Below are 22,093 nucleotides of genomic sequence, written 5' to 3'. Positions count from 1 at the left end.
AAATGTAGGCTGTCTTCTACAAAGCTCTGAGGAAGAGATAGATATCTACATCTAACTGCATGGTCACAAGTATGTTTCTAATACATGTGTACAATGTCTTGTAGGAAACAAAGGTGCTTCTAGAGGAAGCTGACAGTTGAAGCACTTCTGTAGTTGTTTGAGTTAAATGTTTCCCATATTGCCAAGCATTTGAAGACTTTGTCCCTAGTTGCTAGACTGGGGTTTGAGCAGAGCTTTGACCTTGCTGGAGTCTAGTATTCAGAGCAGATTTTGAGGTTTCAAAACCTGGGTACCATTCCATATTTACTCTCTGCTTCCTGTTTAAGATATATCTTTTTAGATATATCTAAAGAGGCGTATCTATCTAATTCAAGGGGAGAAGAGAGCTGAGGAAGCCCTCAGTTATGTTTCCAATCTCCAGTCACCAATGCTGATTGCTGCTATGCATTGCTGCTATGATGATGATAATGGACCAAAACTTTTCTTTCTAAGAAATTCCCTTCTTATGGTGTTTTATCAGAGCAATAGAAAATTAACTAAAACAGCCTCTTAAAAGTAAGTATCAAGGTTTCCTCTTTCTTAGAAGTCATGGATTACTGAGAGCGCTTCATCTCGAGGTAGTGTAAACTCTATTAGGGCCTTTTCAACCCAAAGTGGACAATTCTAAATATATCTACAAATAGGAAACACTAAAATGGCTCAGTAGAGGTGTGTGCATCTGTGTGAGAGGGTGTACATGTGTGTGTGTATCTTGTATCTGTGTGTGTCTATGTGTGTGTTTCTGTATATGTGCATGCGTAACAAAAACTAAGGAAATCATAGATTTGAAAGGGAGTCAGGAGAACATAGAAGTAGTAGAAACAAGGATAGAGATAAGGTAAATACAGTATTTAAGTATGTAATTCTCTAAAAATATTAAATAAATTAAAAAAAAAGAAAATGACGTTCACCTGCTGTCATTTCAGCAGGGAAATCCCAGATTCAGAAACAGCATGCACAAAGGCTAAGTAAGGCCTAAAAGAACTTGGATTTTACTAGACACAAAGTTTTCTGTGTCTACAAATTATTATGCAATTTTCAAAAAAAAATGGTTCAAGTAGAGAGGTAGGTGAAGCAAGGCCATGAGGATTGTTAGCCACATGGGAACAGTCTGGACTTTATACTTTACATAAAGTACAAGGTGGGGCCTATGAGCAAAACCAGAAATTGCAGTCCTAGTTATAAAGATTATTCTAGGGCTAGGTATATCTCAGTGGTGGAAAACATGTGCAGTTCACAAAAGGTCCAGTTCAGCACTGGTAGAAAAAAAAAATGGAAAAGCAAAATCAGGCAACCAAACGAACACACATACAGTGATTAAAGAATGTAGAGTGAATGGATGATGAAGGAAATCTGAGCACAAACATTTGCTTCCACATAGGAAAGTATAACACCCAGCCCAATTCAAGGGGTGGAGAGAGGAAAGGATAATTTCAGGAGACATACAAACACCAATCAATCAACAGTTCTCTGACAGCAAAGTCAAGTCAAGGTCAACCTGTGTGACTAGGCTTTAACTACAGCTGTGTATTATGGCTCTAAGTTATATACATAATGTTCTTACATATAATGTTAAACTAAAAGCTGAAGATAACATGGCCCTCAGTTTCTAAAATCTACCAAAAAGGCAGGCATATACTATGTTGAGGACACAGTGATAATAAAACTAGAAGTCCAAATTAGGTCATAATGCAATAAAACTTACAACAATGAAAAACCCCAGTAAGTGACTCATAAGAAGTCATCTGATCTTATAACCTAAAAGCCTACAGAAGCAGCTATGGCATGACTGTAACATGACTGAGGTGACCTTTCCATCAAAATGTCTTGCCCACCAGTTGTTTTTAAAGACATTCTGTATATGTGTCTTGCATGTATATATTTCTGCACCTATACACCTGGTGCCAGAGGAGACCAAAAAGGGCATCAGATTCCCTAGAACTAGAGTTACAGATAGTTGGAAAACACAATATGGATACCAACAATTACAGCAGATGTTCCTAATCAATGAACCATTTTTCCACCCTTGCATACAAGTTGCTCTAAATAAATAAATCTGGTATCTAAACTACACTGCAGCCCACATAGGAACTGACAAACAGCAATGGCCTTTCCATCTTTATACAATAAAAAAGAATTTAGCCTATAGTTTGGATATGACTAAGATACTCTATCCATGTGATTTACTGTGATCCCATAAGGCAACTGGCAACTGTACTATTGAATAGAATGCAGGCTATTACACAGAAACATATAGACCCTGAATGGGATTTTGAGACCATCATATCCAGTTCTCATTTTTCATTTTAAAGAATAGAGATGTCTACAGTAAAGCAAAGATATGTGGAAAGCACCAGAGCTCCAGGACTACAAAATGTTATATATAAGAAAAGATGTTGAAAGCCAGTGAGAGATTCTGAAGTATATCACCTTTCACACAAGCCTGAGATCTTAAGTTTGATTACCAGAATCCAAGTAAAGGTGAAAGGAGAGCACTAACTCCACACATGTACACCATGGCATGTGCATGCTAACACTCACAAGCATATCACACGCACGCATGTACACACACACACAAATATAAGCATGCATGTGCGACATATAACAAATGATGATGATAAAATCATTTTTAAAAACTGAGCTTTTGTGTCTCACTTTACTATTTCCTTCCAGTATGTGGGCAGCAGCTTGTTGCTATATACAGGTTGTGAGTATTTCTTCTCTGAATGCTTGTGCCCAGAAGTGTTTCAGATTTTGGAGTTTTGCATGTTTGGGAATGTTACATACATTTTTACCAGATGAGAATCTCTAATTAAAAAAAAAAACCAAGACAGTCTAATCTGAAATTTTCCAAAATTAAAATGTTTTGATCATCGTAACAACACCCACAAGTGTTTAAACTAATTACAAGGACAATGCCAACTCTTATAAGCCTTGGTCAACCAATTCTTTAAGATCTGTGGGTTCTTTCCTACCTATATGTGCTCTAGAAGCTTCATCTTCTCTACCCAGGCATTAACATAAAGACTATCCTTTTAAAAAGTTAAAACCTACTACCTGCAATGAGTTATATACAAACTCTGTATTTTGTTGAAACTCTCCCCTTCACTATATGTAACTTGTTTAGACAAAAGTGTTGATGCTCCCCCATGGTCTCAAAGCACATAGTCTTCATTTGGGTCAATAGATAAAATTGTGAAAATGGCTACTTTCCGGTACATGTAACATTAGATCTGGACAAAACAAAACAAAAAGTCACATGTTTGGAAGACTGAGTTTAAATATCCCAGTTTCTGCATATTCTAGGTTATATATAACGCAAAGCTGCTTTGCTTTAAACAGATGTTATTGGCTGAGGTGGGAGTCCTTGGACTGTTGCTAATGCTAAAACTATTCAATGACACCAAGTCTGAGCCTAGGACACCTTCTGTTCCTTGCCACAACAGATGTTCCTTGGACCTCTGGAAGACCTGAGGCCTGTTTCTTAATTTCTTCAAGTCAGGGTAGTTATCTTTGCCAAGACCACACTGGAAGCATTCTGTTGATAGGAGTATGACTTAATACATGCTATAAACTAAAGTCACTAGTTAAAATATAGCAAGAAAAACAGGTCACTTTCACACCAATGACTCTTAACACAGATTAAAAAAATCAGAAAAAGAATTGCAAACAGAAAACTATGTTGTTGTTGTCTGTAATTAGATATTACTGTCCCTACTGAGATTCTCTCAGGTTTTTGGTTTTAGTAGATATATAATTCCTTTATTGTTGCAAGCAATCATGTTTCCATTCGTGGCAGACTGTATTAGTTAAGAGTTTCTATTGCTGTTTTAAAACATCATGACCAAGAGTAACTTGAAAAGGAAAGAGTTTATTTTAGCTTACAATTCCACACCATCCAAGGAAGCCAGGGGAGGAAAGTGGAGGCAGGAACTGAAGCAGGAACCATAGAGAAATGCTGCTTACTGGCTTACTTCCCATGGTTTTCTCCACCTGCTTTCTTTTCTACCCCAGGACCACTTGCCTAGGATTGGCACCACACACAGTAGGCTGTGCCCTCCCACTTCAGTCACTAATCGAGACAATGTGCCACAGGTTTGCTTACCAGCTATGCTATGGAGGCCTTTGCCTGATTGTGCTGTTCTCTTTCCAGAGTTTTTTGTCAAGTTTACAAAAGAAAGAAAGAAAGAAGAAAGAAAGAAAGAAAGAAAGAAAGAAAGAAAGAAAGAAAGAAAGAAAGAAAGAAAGAAAGAAAGGAAGGAAGGAAGGAAGGAAGGAAGGAAGAAGAGAAAAAAGGAAATAAAGAAAAAAATAAAATAAAGAAAAGGAAAAGAAAAAAGAAAAAACAAAAGAAAACATCCTAGGGAGGATAACTGCCTCCTTATCAACTTAAAATACAAACACACTACTGTTAAATCATAACCTTTCCTTTCTTTTTCATCCCCAAAATCTCAATATTAGTGTAAGAATATAAACAATTCCAACTTTTAAAATTCTTAAGTTTTTAAATTCAAACTTGTTTAAAATTGTCTCTTTAGCACACATTTCAAAATTCTAAGTTTCTCTAAAATATCCACTCTCTCTAAAATTCCAAAGCCTTTAACAGTAGAATCATATTCAAAGGAGGGTAGACACACAGCATGGCTCACAGACTAAGGGCAGGTACATGCTGAAGCTGCTTCTGCCTTTGATTGTCACCCCTATGGTACTGGCATCTCCAAAATGCTGGGTTCCTGCAGCAACTGGGCTGCATTTTCACCAACAGACTCTCCATGGCTTTCATCGGGGACTCTGACACTGCCACATGGTACTGAGCTTCAACTTCTCTCCAGGACCCCATTAATCTCGGGGTTTCTACTGCAACTGAGGCTGCACCTTCACCAATAGCCTCACTTGGCTTCTCATAATACCAAGCCCCAACTGCTCTCCATGACCCTTTCATGGCATAAAAACAAGTACTACCTGGGAAACATATTCAATTTGGTTGTCAGCATAAGGTATAGCCTCCCCTGGTTACAGACCAGAGATTCTATGTGCAGACCCAGATTTCACCTTAATATAATCTTTCATTAGTCACCACTAACTTGTCAGCTCAAGCTGACCAGTGCTGATTCTCTGCCAAAAGGCAAAGGTTTCATTTTAGTGTTTCTGGTGTCTTCTTAGCCACAGTCCCAGCTGAAAAGAATTATATATTCTCCATTCAAAATATCACATGAACAGTCATGATAGTCTTGGAAGAACTCTGAAACTTCACAACTCAAGATCCTATCATCTGAATTACCCTCAATTTTCTCTTCCAAGCTCTCAAAGAAAAGTCCATTAAGATTTGATGATTAAAGGTTTTTCCATTCTTTCACAGTCCTCCACAAAAGAATATGGTCATGTCTATCCCAGCAACAGTTCACTCTTTGGTACAAATTTTCCTTAGTTGGGTTTTCAGTTACTGTGACATAATTTCCAAATGGAATGTGGGAAGAGAAGAATTTATTTTAGCTTATAGTTCCACACCACACTTCATCATGGGATTCAGAACACAACCTGGGCAGAAACTAAAGATGCAGTGGAGGACTGTAGCCTATTGTCTTTCTTTTCACAGCTTGCTCAGGCTGCTTTCTTATATAACCCAGGACCAAATGCCCAGAGGTGGTAACACACATACTGGTACCAAACCAATTATTAATAAAGAAAATGCCCTGGAAGTTTGCCCACAATGAGTTTGGTGGGAGTCTTGTCTCAGTTAAGGTTCCCTCTTCTCAAATAGCAACAGCTTTTTGACAAAAACCTAACCAGGACACACACCAAACAAAAAACAAAAAAACAATGAACATATACAATGCACATATACAAGTTTTCTAATGATTTCTAATCCACATGCCAAAATGCTACATGTTCTCCACCTTTGCCTTCTTCTAGTAATTACATAGTGAGCAAATCAGACAGTGATGCAAACTGGTATGATAGGCAATCTGACATTTTGGTTTTCTGTACCCAATTTGATCAGCAAAATGCCCCAATATATAGTTAGATTAATAACTGTTGTTATTACTGTTATGTTTATGTTTTGGTTTCAGGGGGTGATTCAATTAGTCAATTATTATATTTCTTAGTGATATTTTGGGAAAAGTTTAAAAATACTACAACTACATCTCATTTGTTTGGTAGGAAAATATTTAGACAATGTTCACCATGAACAAGCAAAATTATTAGATTTTATAATAGACACATGTAGTGTTTTCCTTACCATGACAGATAAAAGTATGCTTTGCAGCAGCTATTTTAACTGAATGCTATAACGAAGGAATCTGACATATCCATTAAGTAAGGGAACATTTGCTGTCTGAGATTTCTGAACACCAGCAAACCTTACCGAGCAAGATGGAGGACAGCTTCCACCACATTGGAGCCGTCTTTCGCGCTTGTTTCACAGAATAATGCCCCATAGGTCTGTAGACAAAAAGCACACACAATCCAATGAAGGCTTTGACAAAAATTTCTGAACTTTGTTATTACATTAAAAACCTTGTTAAAGACAAGCACAGTGGCACACACCTTTACTTCCAATACACGGGAGGCAAAGGCAAGCTGATCTCTGAATTCAAGGCCAGCCTGGTCTGTAGATTGAGTTTCAAGACTATCAGTGCCACACACACACACACACACACACACACACACCTATCTTGAAAAATGAATGTGTATTGAATGTGTGTGTGTGTGTATTTTTATAAAGAATGCTAAAAGTAACATCTACAAAAAGTAAACTCCAGAGATTGAAGACTTATGAACAACAAACAACAAAAAACTACTCTGACTGTCCACATGTAGTAGAATATGCCTAAAATACCAGTATTAAAAAGGGATAAGCAAATATTCAAATCCAACCTGATACATCGACCCTGGCACAAACAAGCAAAAAGACAAATGCTAGGAATAGTTCCTAATCAGAAGATTTCTATTTTACATTTAAAAAGTCTAAAGTTTCATTATTATTTATAATAATCAAGCACATATATTCTCTTCAAATAATTTGAGACAGATGAAAACGACAGTTTAAGGTAGCCATTCAGAAATTATATAATATCAAAAGAGTGTTTGCAGTGTTAGATCAGTTGTAACTACTAGGATTGCCTTGACTACATAGCAATATCTGGTCTCACTGAGGGGGAAAGGATGTGATTTCTTAGTCTAGTGGCTAGGCTTCCTCCTTCATACTCTTCCACCAAAGCTCTTGTGTTGCTGAAGTGAAATGTTCCCATCCATAGACAAATCCCAATGGTTGCTCATGTATAGTTGCTTATGCTGCTCCCCTGCTTCTAACCTTTAAAAGACTCTCTTTTTTATTAAATTATTTTTATTTATTTACATTCCAAATGTCACCCCCCCCTTCCATGTCCCCTCTCCCTGAGTTCTTCACCCTATTCCTCCTCCCCTTTGCTTCTGAGAGGGTGCTAAAATAATCTTCAAGTGATTTTCCACAGCCAACAAGACAACGCTTAATGTTGAGTCGAATTAATCTTCCAGCTTTACCTTAGATCATATTCTTTAGCTCATAAATCTCTTCCCTAGTGGCCCAAATTTCCACTGATCTCAGAACACTCACACCTATCCCTTCTAATAGTTAAATTGCCCTTATTAGACTTCAACTCCTATTTTTTATTTGATTCTTTGGTGATCATTAAGTTGTTCCTAATTCTGAATAGTATGTCTCAAATCTTCCTGTCATAAAACCGCACAGGGTTTTGTAGTTGCAGCAATTCCAACATTCCAACAGTTATTTTTATATGCTATTGTAAATCAAGATGAAGACAGATTCTTTTAGTAAAGAATTTGTATCCAATTAGAGGTACAACCACATTAGATGAATATCACATAATTCAAGGCAAAGATTTGAAGGCCACTCTGTAGCACCTAGAGAGAAAAGTTGTCAATAAAAAAATATTCCACCAGGTTTATATAAGCAAACTGACAGGAAAAGCTATACAATTCACAAACGCACATGTAATAGAAACAGCACTGTTGGTGGTTATGTATGACAGGGATGACAGGAAGAAGTAAAATAAATCTGGAAAATGACAGGATTAAGTCATAGGATGTATGAGGAAGCAAGCTGAAAACTCAGACTGGAGCTAGCAAATGCCAAGCATAGATCCTAGGTGTGAAAGAGGCTAAGTAGAAAACCTCTGGTGTATGAACCAAAGAGGTAAGATCACATTAAAGAACAAAACAAATAAACTTTGCATAAAAAAGACTGTTCCTGCGACCAAAAAGTACCGGCAGAGGATTGTCTCATAGGTGAGGACTGTTTCCAGCAAGTGCAATGTACTGGATGAGAAACATCTCCAGTATAGTGAAGTACATGAGAATACGATCTGTGTCCAAAACTGCAAATGACACAAAATAAAGAACTTCTCCAACACAATGAACTACACAGAGGAAAAGTACTTTCTCAAATACAAGGAACTGGAGAAGAGAGGATGACTGTTTCAACTCAGTAGACACGTATGAACTGTTCCTACAACAGCCACCTACACATGAGAGGACTATGTATAACACAGTGAATGACTCAAGTTGAAAACTATCTCCAACAAAGTATAGGACTTAGGGTTAAAGATTGTGTCCAAAACAGTGAAGTATACAGGGGTAAAATAAAAATATCTAAAGGGTATATCCAAAATAATGAACTACACACACAATAGGACTGTTTCCAAAATGATGTACAACATAGGGAGAGGAATGTTGCAGCAAAGTGAGCTACACACACACACACACACACACAAAATCACATACGCACACTCAGTGGAAGACTCCAATATAATACAATTCAGAGTAGTGGAGTAGTGTGGGCTTTGATTTGTTCAGCTGTGATTGTGTGTGTGTGTGTGTGTGTGTGTGTGTGTGTGTGTGTCTATGTGTCTGTGTCTGTGTGTGTATAATGAAGTATTCTACCACAACATTGATCTTCTGTGTCTAGTTTTTGTCACATTTAGCTTCATTTCCTATTAACTAATACACAGTTCTTTACCTTCTCATAATTATTTACCCCTATGAGCTCTTTGTTTTGATAACGGAAGTGAATATCATCATCAAATCCCATTTTCATCAGGCAACCTTGTTTGGCTCTGTTGCATGGTTTCCTATATGAGCCAGAAGAGTCAAGAACACAAATCCTCTTTCAACAGTGATAGCAACAACAGGATAACAATGCACACATTAGCATTCAGAGGAGGAGTGCACCTCATTCCCTATACAAACCCAGAGCTGCAAACAACTTCAGATAATTCCTACTAAGAGTAATTCTTAAAGAAAAGAAGCAAGTCTTCAAATTCCTTTCCATCAGCCAAGATATTGCTACACTTCTAATCACTGGCAAGACAACTCTTGGGAGCCAATCACTTCCTTTAAAAATAACTTTGTTTTCTTTAGGATTCCTGTACTACAGAAAGATCCCGACAGCCAGCAGTATCTATCTAGAAAAGTGGGAAACATTTTGCCTTATCTTCAGAAATTCCAAACACTAGGAAAACAGTGATGGGGTCATCTGTCCTTCACTTGAGTTCCTAATTATAGTTAAGTAGAATTAGAGAAATCTACTGGTATGAAGGGCAAATGCCCTATCAGACAGAGTACAGTTTTGTCAACGGCTTAAGTGTTTGTTCTCTGATTCTGAGAACAATGAGCTAGCATAATATTGCCTCATTTTGGACAACCCCCAACTCTTACCATGGCCAGTTTTTCTCCAAGATATGATGAGATACAATTTTGATTCTCTGCAGTAGCAGCATCACGAAGATCAGCCTTGTTTCCTACTAACATGATAGGAACGGATCTGTGGGTTCCATCCTTCAGGAAGGAAAATAAGTAGAAATACATCAATCACTAAACCAACTATGATGCTGTGACAATGATAACAGTAGCTATAATTTCCAGTTGTCTCAAGATGCCCAATTTAATATTCACAATCATTTAGTTGTAGAACAAAATTCATAGCTATTTTCATTGTACATGTCTTAGTGCTAATTAAAAATATTAAATTCCTCAAATTTAAGATAGTATTTTTAAAACTCAATATGCTTTGAAGTAAAGTCACCCTTCTTTCTCCTTTACAACTGAGAGTTATGAAATTCAGAGAAGTGAAATAAGAATATGTAAAGCAGAAGAGTTGTGCCCAAAGTGACTATATTGACCCACTTAGGAAAGATCCAATTCCTGGATAATAGTAAAGGCAAAACAATGGTAAGTCTACATCAATGGCTTTATCCCATATGCAGAGCATAGGTAATTCTTCATCTATCCTAGAATAAAATTGGGTTCAAGGTTCCAGACTCATTACTCTAATTTACAACAAAGCAAAATAGTCCTAATAATCAATCTTAAGTCATAGATTCCAAAACCACTCAACCCATAGAGGAGCCAGAGGCCCACATCTGGACGTGGAGACCTCATAGAGCATATTTCATCTTATCATGCTACAATGTAATTAAAAGTTGACTACACATGACAAAAGAGAAAGACAAGTTCAAGGTCCATAGCTAGGATAAGCATCAGTCCTACCACAAACACATAGGAATTAAACTAAAGAACTTAAATGGCATGCTCACTCAGTTTCTACGTTCCTCATACAGGATCAAGACATTAGGCCAAACATCAGACTGTATTTGACTTTGTATCTTTGACTTAAGTCATATAAGTGTATCTAATGCAAAATACAGCAAAAAGCACATGGCCCTCCTCCATACTTGTTCCACAAGTTCGGATGCTCATGAACTATGTTCTTTGGTGATCTCCTCAGAATTCAGTGAATACCAGCAAATAATTAGTCACACTAGCCAAGGAGCTGAGTGTCTAAATAAGCTTCTAATGTCTTATAAACAGAATGCAGCACACCTTCAAGTCCTGACAAACACTGCTCTCTCGATGAAGATCTCTTGGTCTCACTGCCTCTTAGCATGCTTGGATTCTACCTTCTTACCTCTTCTACAACACTTGTCCCTTCTTGTCATGCCATTTCTTTAGTATACTTTTACTTTAGCCAACTGTCTTCACCATGTCTGACACTAGGAATGGCTGCACTCTTTTTAATTAGTTAATAGGGACTCATATAATTTCAATGCCTCACCTTAGAACAAGCCTTAGGGAAGGCTCTTTCTTGCAATTCTCTTTCTACAGTGATACTTACCTTCTATCTCATAAAAACTCTAAGAGCTCATGTTCCTATCTTCCTTTTCAGACCCCATAAAAAAGATATGGAGGGCTGAAAAAAATCTCACTTATATTATGTATAAGTAGTACCTCATTTAGTGTAATGACATTTTCCTTACTGGCCGCACTTGCCTTTTGTGCCCTTGTGATTTTCTGAGCATGCTCTTCAGCATATACAAAGCCTGAAAACAGAGACTATGTCCCAAATATTAATGATAAGATGTTTGTCAGAGAACTCTTTGCTCACTGAGTTCTATTCAGTAGTAAGAGGCTCTCTTGCTCACTCCTTAGGCTTCCTTTAATTTCATCAAGACAACTGCTATTCATTTGTAACTCATTCTTGTTCTTTACCAAAGTAATAGACGATGTTGAATCAAAAGGTTCTGAGCTCCATTCCATCTCTTCATATATGAACACAAACAAGTGTCATTTATTCCCTATGCCCCAGGGTACTGATAATATGTAGATTTTATTTATTTTTGTCTTATTTTTCAGAAGTTGTAGAAATAATGTAATATATGAATAATTTTATCAAGTAAACTATTACAGAAATGAGGTTAATTGAATTTATAGTGTCTTTTAAAATAGGGTGGTCTGGTAGAACAAGGACATATTTATGTTTCACATTTTAAAAATTCCAATCACACAATATATCTTTGATTAATGCTGTAGTCAGAAAGAGAATATTAATCCACAGGTACACTTGAGATCAGACAGCACTTGTCTTCAGCCATGACTGTAACTTACTGTTTAAAATAAAAGTGTTATACTTGCTTGGGAAGTTGTATTCACCACTCGTTTATATTTTAAAGAAAGCACCCTATTGGTTTATGATTGTCAGTAACACTTATTAATATACCTCCTGTTTTAAAAAATTCTGACTGTGAAACTAAATGATATGAAAGGTCCTTAAGTGGAGACATAATAATCTTGACACTGAAGTCATTCATATCTGTGATGTCTAAAAATCCCACATCGCAACTAAAATAAGGTCAGCTTTCAATCTTAACCCTTACTAACACCCTGGTGGTAACTCAGCTGTTTATAAAATTCCTGTGATACTGTGCATCCAATTCTACTACTTTCATTTTTGTAAAAGTTGCTTTTTTAGCTACTTGAGTCCCCACTTCATTACACAAGGTTTCTTTATTTTATTTAGCAAAGAACCCAGAAGTTGATTTCAGAAACTACTTCAAGAAGTATCTTCAACTTCAGAAAAGTCCCTTGGTCCTAATCATCTTCACTCCAGCACAAAACAGTGACATTTCTTTACAAACTATGACTCCCTTGTGTAGTTGTCTATTTCTTCCTTACCTCAACCATAGCTACCCATTCTCGTACATTAAGAAAGCTTTTCTCACAAGTAACATCGTACAGCAGTAAGACACCATCTGCTTTTCGGAAGTAAGACTTGGCGATACTTCTAAATCTGGAAAAGACAAAACAAAATCTCATTGCCATCCCACCATATCATTATTGCTGTGCACCCGATCTCTCCTGTGCCTTCCAGTCTTTACTTTCTATAACCAATTCTAACAAATAAAGCCTTAGTAATAGGCATTACTGATTAGTATCATTAAGAACATTGAAGAAGTCCATCCTTTTTCCATCAGACAATCCCAAGAATGTCTCTCAAACCCAAACTTTAGCCACAACGAAGACGAAAGCATAATGACAAAATTCAACACCAGACACCAGCTACCAGACAGGTGGAAATCTAAATCTTCTTCAAACTGAGGCAGAGAGTAACTGAAAAAGAAATCTGTTATTGAGCAATATGAACTTCACATGCACATGTGTGCATATGTTTATACATATACCCCAAATTTCTAGACGCTGGGTAATAGTGTTCTGAAAGGGCTGTATTGGGTTTTGTGCTTGTTTTGTTTGTTTGTTTGCTTGTTTGCTTGTTTTACATGAAAGGAGATCATTTATTAAGGGACTGACAGAGAGGAACCTGGACATAAGTTGAATCATGCTTGTAGCCTATCTTTAAAGGCTAAAAAACAGGAAACACAGTGTAGTGAAATCTGTAGTGACCAAGAACAGGAATCAGTTCCCTATGTTCATCATTAAATCTTAGTACAATGAATAGAGCATGGTATAGACACAGGAATCTCAAACACTCATTGCCTACTTCAATAGATTTTGACCTACAGAGAACTAGATAAAAATCAAAACTTGTGTTTCATACTTCTGGTCCTGGGCAAGAATTTTAAGCTATGGAATCACTAGAGTATGCCTTATCTGGTGTCACTGCCCTTCAATCAAGAATAATTAACAGAGTTTCTTCAATCATCATTTACTGCTCCAAAAATAAGTACCCCTCGAAGTGATGGTGCATTCAGAAATGCTGGCTCCTCTCCATAGCAAAGTATAATGTACCAACCAAACATCATTTCAGTGGAAGTTCAAAGGCCCTCTTCTCGTACAAATGATATATACAAATAGGAGCAGATATTGGAAAGATGAGCTTCATTATTACATATATACCTTACAGTTATAAATTCAATATTTCAACACACCATAATATATTGCAAATAATAGTATAGCTAAACTATGAGGCTTGTCATTGTATACCTTAATCCAAAACACTATGAACAGCACTTGCCTTTCTTGTCCAGCTGTATCCCAGAGCTGAAGGACTGTTGGCTCACCATCTACCATCAGAGTTTTCATTTGGAAATCAACTCCTGAAACAGAAATATAGGTGATTCTGTAAGTTTGTGACTTAAATGATAGGAAAGCTAAAGCCAAAGTAGAAAGAAATAACTTGGCTTTCAAAGACTGAGGTTCAAATAAGTTAGATCACACGTATATAGATAGATGAGGTAGCTGAAGCCAGGCTGATTCAAGGAAGGACTGGCTCTATGGAATAGTGAAAACTCAGTTCTTTTTTCCAAGATGATTATACACAAACCCATATGTGTGCATGCAAAGCTGTATGTATCTGTATCCACACGCATATATACATATATATGTTATATGTGTTCTGTTTATATATTTTAAGTATATACATGCATACAACATTGTATGTACAGGTACACGGATGCTCACATGTGACCACTACATACACAAAAACATGTATATATATATGTATATATATACATATATATGTATGCATATGTGTGTATGCATATGGTTGTGTTTCTTCTTTGTTTTAATTTTTCTTTTCTTTTTCTTTCCTTCTTGGGTTTTTTTTATATATAATGTGGACTTTGCTTTTGAGAGAGAGAACATGAAATTGGGTGGGTAGGGATATGGGAGTATCTGGTAGGAGATGAATGAGGGAGCCAACATGATCAAAACATGGTGTACAAAATTTAATTAAAAATAGTGTTTAGAACAGATTCAATAAAAAGAACAAGAAGAGTGAAAAAGAAAAGAAACAAAGAATACTACTGCTTCAACTCACTTTCTTGTCAACATGTGGAAATCAGCACAAATACAGATTCAATTTTAACCTTTAACTCCCATTTGCCATGTTCATTACAAAGTTCTTAGCATTAAATCAAAGTGTCTGAAAGTTCTCCCTAGCTACCTATAGAAATATGCACTTCTTTCTGAATCTCATTTTTGAAATCCATTTTGGTCAACTTATTTCCACTGGTGTGAAAGTTCCTTAAAGATTCAGATTTATTCAGCTTTCTTCATCATGTACCTTCACCATTCCAGTAATACCAGGCAGGCTATCTACAAAGGGCTTGGGAAACACATGCTGCACGGAAGACGCTACTACACCTAAGCAGGCTTTGTGTGATTGAACTGTCCACAGAGAGTTCCATCATCTGTTGGGTTTTTTTTTCCACAATAAGCTTTAATTAAAATAATAGATTATTCTATGCACACATACACACAGTCTCTGTATAGATGAATTCACACACAGGTATTTTAATCTGTGAATTTGTGTACATAATTCTGAAAAAAAAAGAAAGAAATCACGCCGGAGATTGCAATTCTACTGTGGTCAGTGAAGTAAGAGCCATACCGAGGGTTGCACTTGTGTTTCCCTGAAACTCATTCTTGCAGAGTCGCATGAGGAAGCTGGACTTTCCCACTGCAGCATCACCGGCCAGCACAATCTTGTAAGCCTTCTGAGATGTGGACTTCAAGGTGTTATTCACCATGTCTGTCTAGAAGGAAATTACCACACAGGTGATGACAGAGTAATTTGTCCTCTTAAATAGCATGCCATAAAGAAAAGGTTGTTGAAAGCTACGTACTTCAGGTGAAAGAGCTGAGATGGTCTTTCTGGAGGAACTAACAGTGCTGCCCTCACCAGCAGACCCCTGGGGATGCCCGTGTAAGACAGAGGCCACGCTTTCAGAATCGAATGTTTCTTCATCCTTCATATCAGGAACCTGTCAAAAAACACCAACCATTAAATAAACAAATCTTTCACATGTATACATCACATACCAAAAAATAGTAAAACTATGCCACTGAGTCCACCGCCAGTGTGGTCGCTGAACAACCTCCTCTTCAAGGCAAATCTTTTCTCTCTAGTATGCTAAGGAGAAAAATCCATTCTAATGAACAAGCTTCCTATTTGTGACCTTAACAACATAAGCTATATGCTGTTAAGACAGAGTTCCATAAAACATGGTGGGAGATTTCAGTCAAAGGAAAGCATCAGAGCATCATGGCTTCTGGCTTACATCTGTGTCTGACGTATCTCCCTCAAGGGTCTCCTCTGTTCTGTGCAAACTCTGAAATCCTTCCTGGGGCTTGTAGTCCACCTCAGAATCACACTCATTAGAATCTCTCAGGGTAGACAGGCCACTGTCAAAACAGCTTTCGGGGAGGCTGTCAACTTCATAATTCATCTTCTGCAGAGGGTCACAGAGAGCCAAACAGTCACAATCCTCATCTGCATATGAAGAATGGGATGACCTTGTGATAAAAGAGGAAACAATTTACCAAGGAGTTCACAATACACAAGAACATAACGGGGCAGGCTGATGACACTGTCATTTGCCAGGAGATATAGGACAGAACGTTCCATTAGCATTGGCAAAGGAAGTGTACAAAGCGCAATCAGTTCATGTTGCTCAGCTTTCTATGATGACCAAAGACCTCAAATGAGAAATCTTATATATGTTACTCATTTAAATTGGCTGATCTCTATCTTGATACACAGAATGAGCATCTTAGATACAAATACAACACTACTATTTTTATTACAATACAGTCACACCACATTCTGAATACTTTGTCTACTTCTAGATTGTAATTCTTTTCTATTTTGTGTTATTTATTTGTTTATTTTTTTAAGACAGGCTGTTGGGAATTTTTTTCTTAGGCATAGGAGGGGCAATTAGGCAAAGCGTAATTCAATGTCCTGATCATATTGTGCTTACTTACAGAGCATGGGTGAGGGGCTACTGACAGGATCATGAGTGAGCAGAAGAAGCTGCACTGGAAGGTATGGATAGCTTCCCCACAGCCACACAACTGGAGCACCTCTATTAGCCTTTCCTAATCATTAGGTACTCTGGTCCCTCCCCAAGACTTCAAGGCCATGTGCAATCAGTACAAAACAACATTCAACTGGTTTGGGGGCAATGACTGAATAGTTAGGTCTCTATCCTCTTCTTCTATGACAGAAAATAAACAGTCAATATCCTAAGACTAAAGACTTTCTGGAAGTAAGAAGAGCTGTATATTAGCATTAAAAAAAAAAAGCACCCTGAGAACTTCATGTATCGAACTAACTAACTCCAAGGAGGGAAGATTCTCACAGGCAACAGTACTTTGTGGTTGGGTTCAGAATTAAGAACTGAAGATGTGCTTGCCTTGGAGATCCTGGTGATACAATGAAGATCCTATCCCTTAGAATATACTGGAGACAAACTCTCATTCCAGTACTAGACTTCATTTGTGGCATCATTCTTTCAAGAATAAATCCTAATGAGACTTCTGAAGTAATTTTGTTTTGTATGCTTCTTTCTACATCTTGCTGATGATAACTGTTCTTAACTATTAGTACAGAAAAAGTAGCAGCAAATCTTCATTCTAAAAATGTATATTTTTAGTAACTTTATAATCACCTGCTTATAAATAAACCATTCATTTAATAAAATTAACGAATCAGTAAAAAAAAAAAAAAGACCATGATTTTACACAATCTGTAGTGACAGACATATCCAGTGGCAGCAAAACCATAAGCTAACACCAGGAGTGATGGAATACTACTGATCATCAACAACTTGAAATCTGAGCAGCGATTACATATTTGTCACAAGACTGGACCTGATGGCAACCCCCGCAGGACTGAGGAAAGAATGGAAAGCATCATTAAAAGGGGGATCAAATCATCACATATGCTTGAATGAGATTCTCCAGTGACATATATAGGTTCCCTCCTGGTCCTATACGTATGCCTTATAAACTCATTGGTTTATCAAGTTGGACTATAATGGAACTGTATCTTTAGCCTTTCTTTGATGCCCAAGAAAAAGTCATGCAATATCAGGATAGTTAAGAACATGCTTATCCATATTAAAAGTACTGCCCCAACAAAAAAAAGAGGACAAAACTGAATTTAACAGCTTCAAACACATGGAAAGCTTTAATATATAGTATTGAGGCTTGGTGTTTTACAAATCTATTGTAATGTTAAGTATGCACTCCCACCCCCAGCCCCAGACCTGGAGTCTGCCAGCCTCTGTAAACCTGCACCCAAGTTAACTCTGATCAGCCAATAGCTGGGCAGAAGAGACATGGGTGTAGGTGAGGTTTCATGGGCTTGCAAAAAAAGAAGCCAACATGGGCTAGAAGAACGTACAAGAGAGGAGAAAGGAGAGCTACCATAGGTTAGCTGAGCCATAAAAACGTGGCCACGTGGGTTGGCCAATTGTAGCTAAGAGCAGCCCAGATGAAACATAGTAATAACTTGGTTATGGATAGGAAGGTATATTCTAACAGCATGGCAGGTAGGCAGTTGCCCAACTATTGTGATGTTAAGGTATATTAAAATATAAAGGTAGTGTGTGTGTTTTTCATCGAAGAACATAAATGCTCGAAGACAGAGAAGAAACTGAGCTATGATTTTAAATATATTTACTACAGTATACTTTTTACCTTCTTTGTTTTTTACACTTTGATGTACCACAAACTTAACTTTTAGCTAGCAGCACTAGAAATGTGTACCCATGCACACATACACATACACACAGACATGCAGACACACCGACACACACACACACACACACACACACACACACACACACACACACACAAATAATCACTGTTTATTTGATCTCTTAAAAGGCAAGTTAAATTCTAACTTTTGGCATGTTTCAATGTTTCCTTTAGTATTTAGTAACTCATAAACATAGCCATATTATTTATATGTTTTGAATATTAAATACTGACAGATCATGACAAAAGTCTCAGCACAATACACCATTCATAATGCAAGAGCACAGGGCACAGTTCAAGGTGAGGTATAAATGGGTGTGCACGCAAAATCATTCAAAGCACATCGAGAATATTACTGTCCTGTATAAAATTGTTTACTTACTGTTTTCTCACTTTTCACATTTCTGGACATTATTATAAGATCATAATAAATATTAATTATTACTTAAATATATTCCTTTATTTTAATTCAGCTCTAAGATAATTTGTCTTGTTTTTTACTTTGATCTAGAACTCAGATAATAAAAAGCAGGTGCTACATACCTATCGTAGGCCAGTGGTTGAGAATGATGATGATTAAACTTGGGACTGCTGCTAGAAATTGTATTCCCTGGTGATATGTTATTCATACGCTGTAATACACAAGCAGTTGTTAATATGTGGACATTTTATATATCACAGACAGACATGCTTATGCGTACCCACACAATTTAACTCCCGATACACATAAAAATAATCTATGACCCCACATGAACAAATATGAACATGAAAAAATCATTTTGAAAGTTTCAATAAGCATAACAGACAAGGTTTCTCTTTCTCATCAGATCTCACTGTTATATAGCTCCTCTGCACTCTATAAAAGTCTGCTTGCTCTTTGGGCATGCCAGGACGGGACAGCACTACATCAGGTTCGTCAAATTCATCTCCTCTAGAAGCAAAATTGTGTGAGTGATATTCCACATCCTAATATGACACTAAAGCCTCTTTCCTAAAGCTGTGCCACAGAAATGCAGTAAGAGGCTTCATTGTAAATGTAATCTGGGCAAACTTGTTTCTGCCAAGAGGGTTCAAAAACGCACACCCAAGCCCAAAGTCAAGTGTGTGCTGTAGAAATTATCACTAGCCAGAATCATAGCTAGCTCATCCTCACTGGCAACATTTTTTTAATGACCACAGAATTTCTCTCATTTTCTTTTATTTGCTATCCTTCTTTGCAAACTAATCAACTCATATATCATTAAACGCTCTAGAAAAAAAAAATCACACATTTAGCATCTTTCCCTTAGAACATTTAATTTAAGAATTTGGATAGCATCATTTATTTATTCAAATGGCCAGATCATATTATTAATTTAAAAATATTATTCTTTTATTTTCTGTTAAGATTGTCTCACTATAAGACCAACATGAAGGTATCCTAAAATATCAGATGAGTTTTCAAGCCCCAAAACACTTTATCAAGACAAAGAACAGAAAAAGAGGACATTGAATACCAAGGATTTGGTGAGCTTGCTGTAAGTGTTTTCAAGGGCACTTCTAAGGCCGTCATTACTATCATGAAGCTTCCGGTTAGCTGTTCTGTATGGGAAGAATTAGACAAACATATATAAGAAGCACTGGGGGATCAATGCTCCCACTTTTTTCAGGCAGTGGCATTCAGAATGTACAGATATGTCACAGTTCTTGCAATTTTCTGATTCCCTTCAAAACCCAGAAACAAAGTTAGAAGCAGATATAAATGGCAATGAGCGGATTAATTAGTTTACTTTCCTGCAGATCTGGGCGCATTCTAAGAACAAATGGTGGGCTGAGGCACTCACTCTTCCCTCTGATAACTCCTGTGTCAACAGGCTTCATGCAGTTCTTTATCATCCAGCTCTCACAGCTCAGTCCCAGGCAGGGATCATGCAGTGTGCTATGTACCACACTGGCTATTCCTACATCCTATCCTCTTCATGTCCTGATGGGATTTTATATCAAGCAAACACTTGGCTAGTGATCTCAGACTAATTAAGAGCTTAAATATGAACTTAAGAATCTCACAGGATATAATGAAAGTCATTTAAAAACCACTTCCCTTGGCTAAAAAATGAGGATCTCAGAGTCCTTTCCCCACAGAGTATCTAATTTTCCTGTTGGTAGCCACTTCATCCTTCATCTCTCAGTTCTGTTATCAGTTCTACCAGGACGGAGAACTCATTGAGCTTCCATAGCTCTCCATGGGGAAATATATACTTTTCTTTTGTTGTATTTCCTCTAAATTTGGTGATATACATTCATTTCCTTGTGTATTCTATATTAATATACATATAGCGATATATATATACATATATATATATGTATTTACTTCTATGAGCAACTAGTTTCTATCTTCCTCCCCTACTAAACTCATGAAGAAAGATTTTTTTTCTATTCACTATTCCATCCCCAATTCCAGGGGTGCCTCATACATGACAGCTGTTAACTGAGAAAGCTATTGACTAGGTTAATGAGTAAATGAACTCATAAGTCTATAGAACACATGACCTCTGCAGTTTCCACAGCTGAGACTTATTGAATATTAAAAACTAGAGAAGAAAAATTTGCTAAGCCAACATTATTTCATTTAGAAGATTGAAAACCAAAGAAAATACTGTATATGTGAACAAATTGAGGAACACCAAGGTTTCTTGAAAAAGAACCTCAGAGAATCAAAGTACTACTACTTATTTTGAAGTTGACAGTTTAGGATAATATTTCTAAAGCAATAGTGTTTTAAACAAAAAACCAAAGTGTGTGTGTGTGTGTGTGTGTGTGTGTGTGTGTGTGTATATATATATATATATATATATATATGTATATATATATATATGCAGCTGTAGTCAGCATAACAAACTAAGAAAAAATAACTAAACATTATCCTATGACCTCATTCATGTGTGGACCTGAGGAGCTCTCCAGATACACAATAGAGAGCCTTGAGGCTGAGGGCTATATTCCTCACAGATATAACAAACACATGACATATGCTTTTCTAACTTGCAGAGATTTTGAGAACAGACTTCACTGAAAGAAATAATTCAGTTAGGGGTGAGTCAGCAAAGGAAGTGGCCATGCCAAATGTATGGCAATGAGAAGACAATTACCTAAACACTGGACATGGCAGGTTGTGCTACAGGTTTCATTAACACAAATGGGCTAAAATGCAGTGAGCATTTCATAGAACTTACTGGAGGATTTCAATTTGCCTCTCAAGATTACTTCGATCTTCATTGAACTCTCGGATTAGTTCCAGATCCCTGCAAAATTATATGTTATCTTTCAGTAAGGAGAAAAGAGATAGCAGGTGTGAGCATGGGGCATGGGCAAACTCATCAGTGTCTCCCAATCCCCAAGAGCTATCAGGCTTCATTTATAGAAACCTGGTCATTTGCTACTGAGTTAAAAGCCAGTTGCATAGGGAAATTTTAGTTTCTTAGCCAAAAAGATGATCCCTATCAGAATGTCTGTAAGCTAGCTTATCAACTTCTTGTGTTTTAAAAAGTTCTTTATTATTCAAACCAGTGATCTAACCATCTCTCTTTCTCCAAGCTAGTCTTTCTTCTCTGTGACCCTGCTTCTCTGATTTTCCTTGAACTTACATATTTAAGACTTTTTGTTCCTCCCAGCTGTAAAGTGGAGACAATAAAGGTCCCTACGAGAGAGGATATATGTGGATGAAGCCATAGACACT

The 22,093-nt window shown here is 37.0% G+C and overlaps 1 protein-coding gene across 1 annotated transcript in view; it reads right to left on the bottom strand.

The window, feature by feature from the left end:
• Positions 1 to 22,093, bottom strand: part of Rasef (RAS and EF-hand domain containing) — a 67,183-nt gene that overhangs the window by 515 nt on the left and 44,575 nt on the right. The window contains exons 7-16 of the mRNA XM_032902702.1: positions 21,591 to 21,659; positions 19,875 to 19,959; positions 18,922 to 19,010; positions 15,894 to 16,128; positions 15,459 to 15,596; positions 15,224 to 15,368; positions 13,847 to 13,928; positions 12,550 to 12,664; positions 9,757 to 9,876; positions 6,407 to 6,483 (exon numbers count right to left, since the gene is read on the bottom strand). Coding sequence (XP_032758593.1) covers positions 6,407 to 6,483; positions 9,757 to 9,876; positions 12,550 to 12,664; positions 13,847 to 13,928; positions 15,224 to 15,368; positions 15,459 to 15,596; positions 15,894 to 16,128; positions 18,922 to 19,010; positions 19,875 to 19,959; positions 21,591 to 21,659 — 1,155 coding nt within the window. The remainder of the gene's footprint in view (positions 1 to 6,406; positions 6,484 to 9,756; positions 9,877 to 12,549; positions 12,665 to 13,846; positions 13,929 to 15,223; positions 15,369 to 15,458; positions 15,597 to 15,893; positions 16,129 to 18,921; positions 19,011 to 19,874; positions 19,960 to 21,590; positions 21,660 to 22,093) is intronic.

Source organism: Rattus rattus, chromosome 1 (assembly GCF_011064425.1).
Source record: "Rattus rattus isolate New Zealand chromosome 1, Rrattus_CSIRO_v1, whole genome shotgun sequence".
Classification (NCBI taxonomy): domain Eukaryota; kingdom Metazoa; phylum Chordata; class Mammalia; order Rodentia; family Muridae; genus Rattus; species Rattus rattus.
Note: the sequence above shows the minus strand (reverse complement) of the source record. Positions and strands in the feature narration are given on the sequence as shown.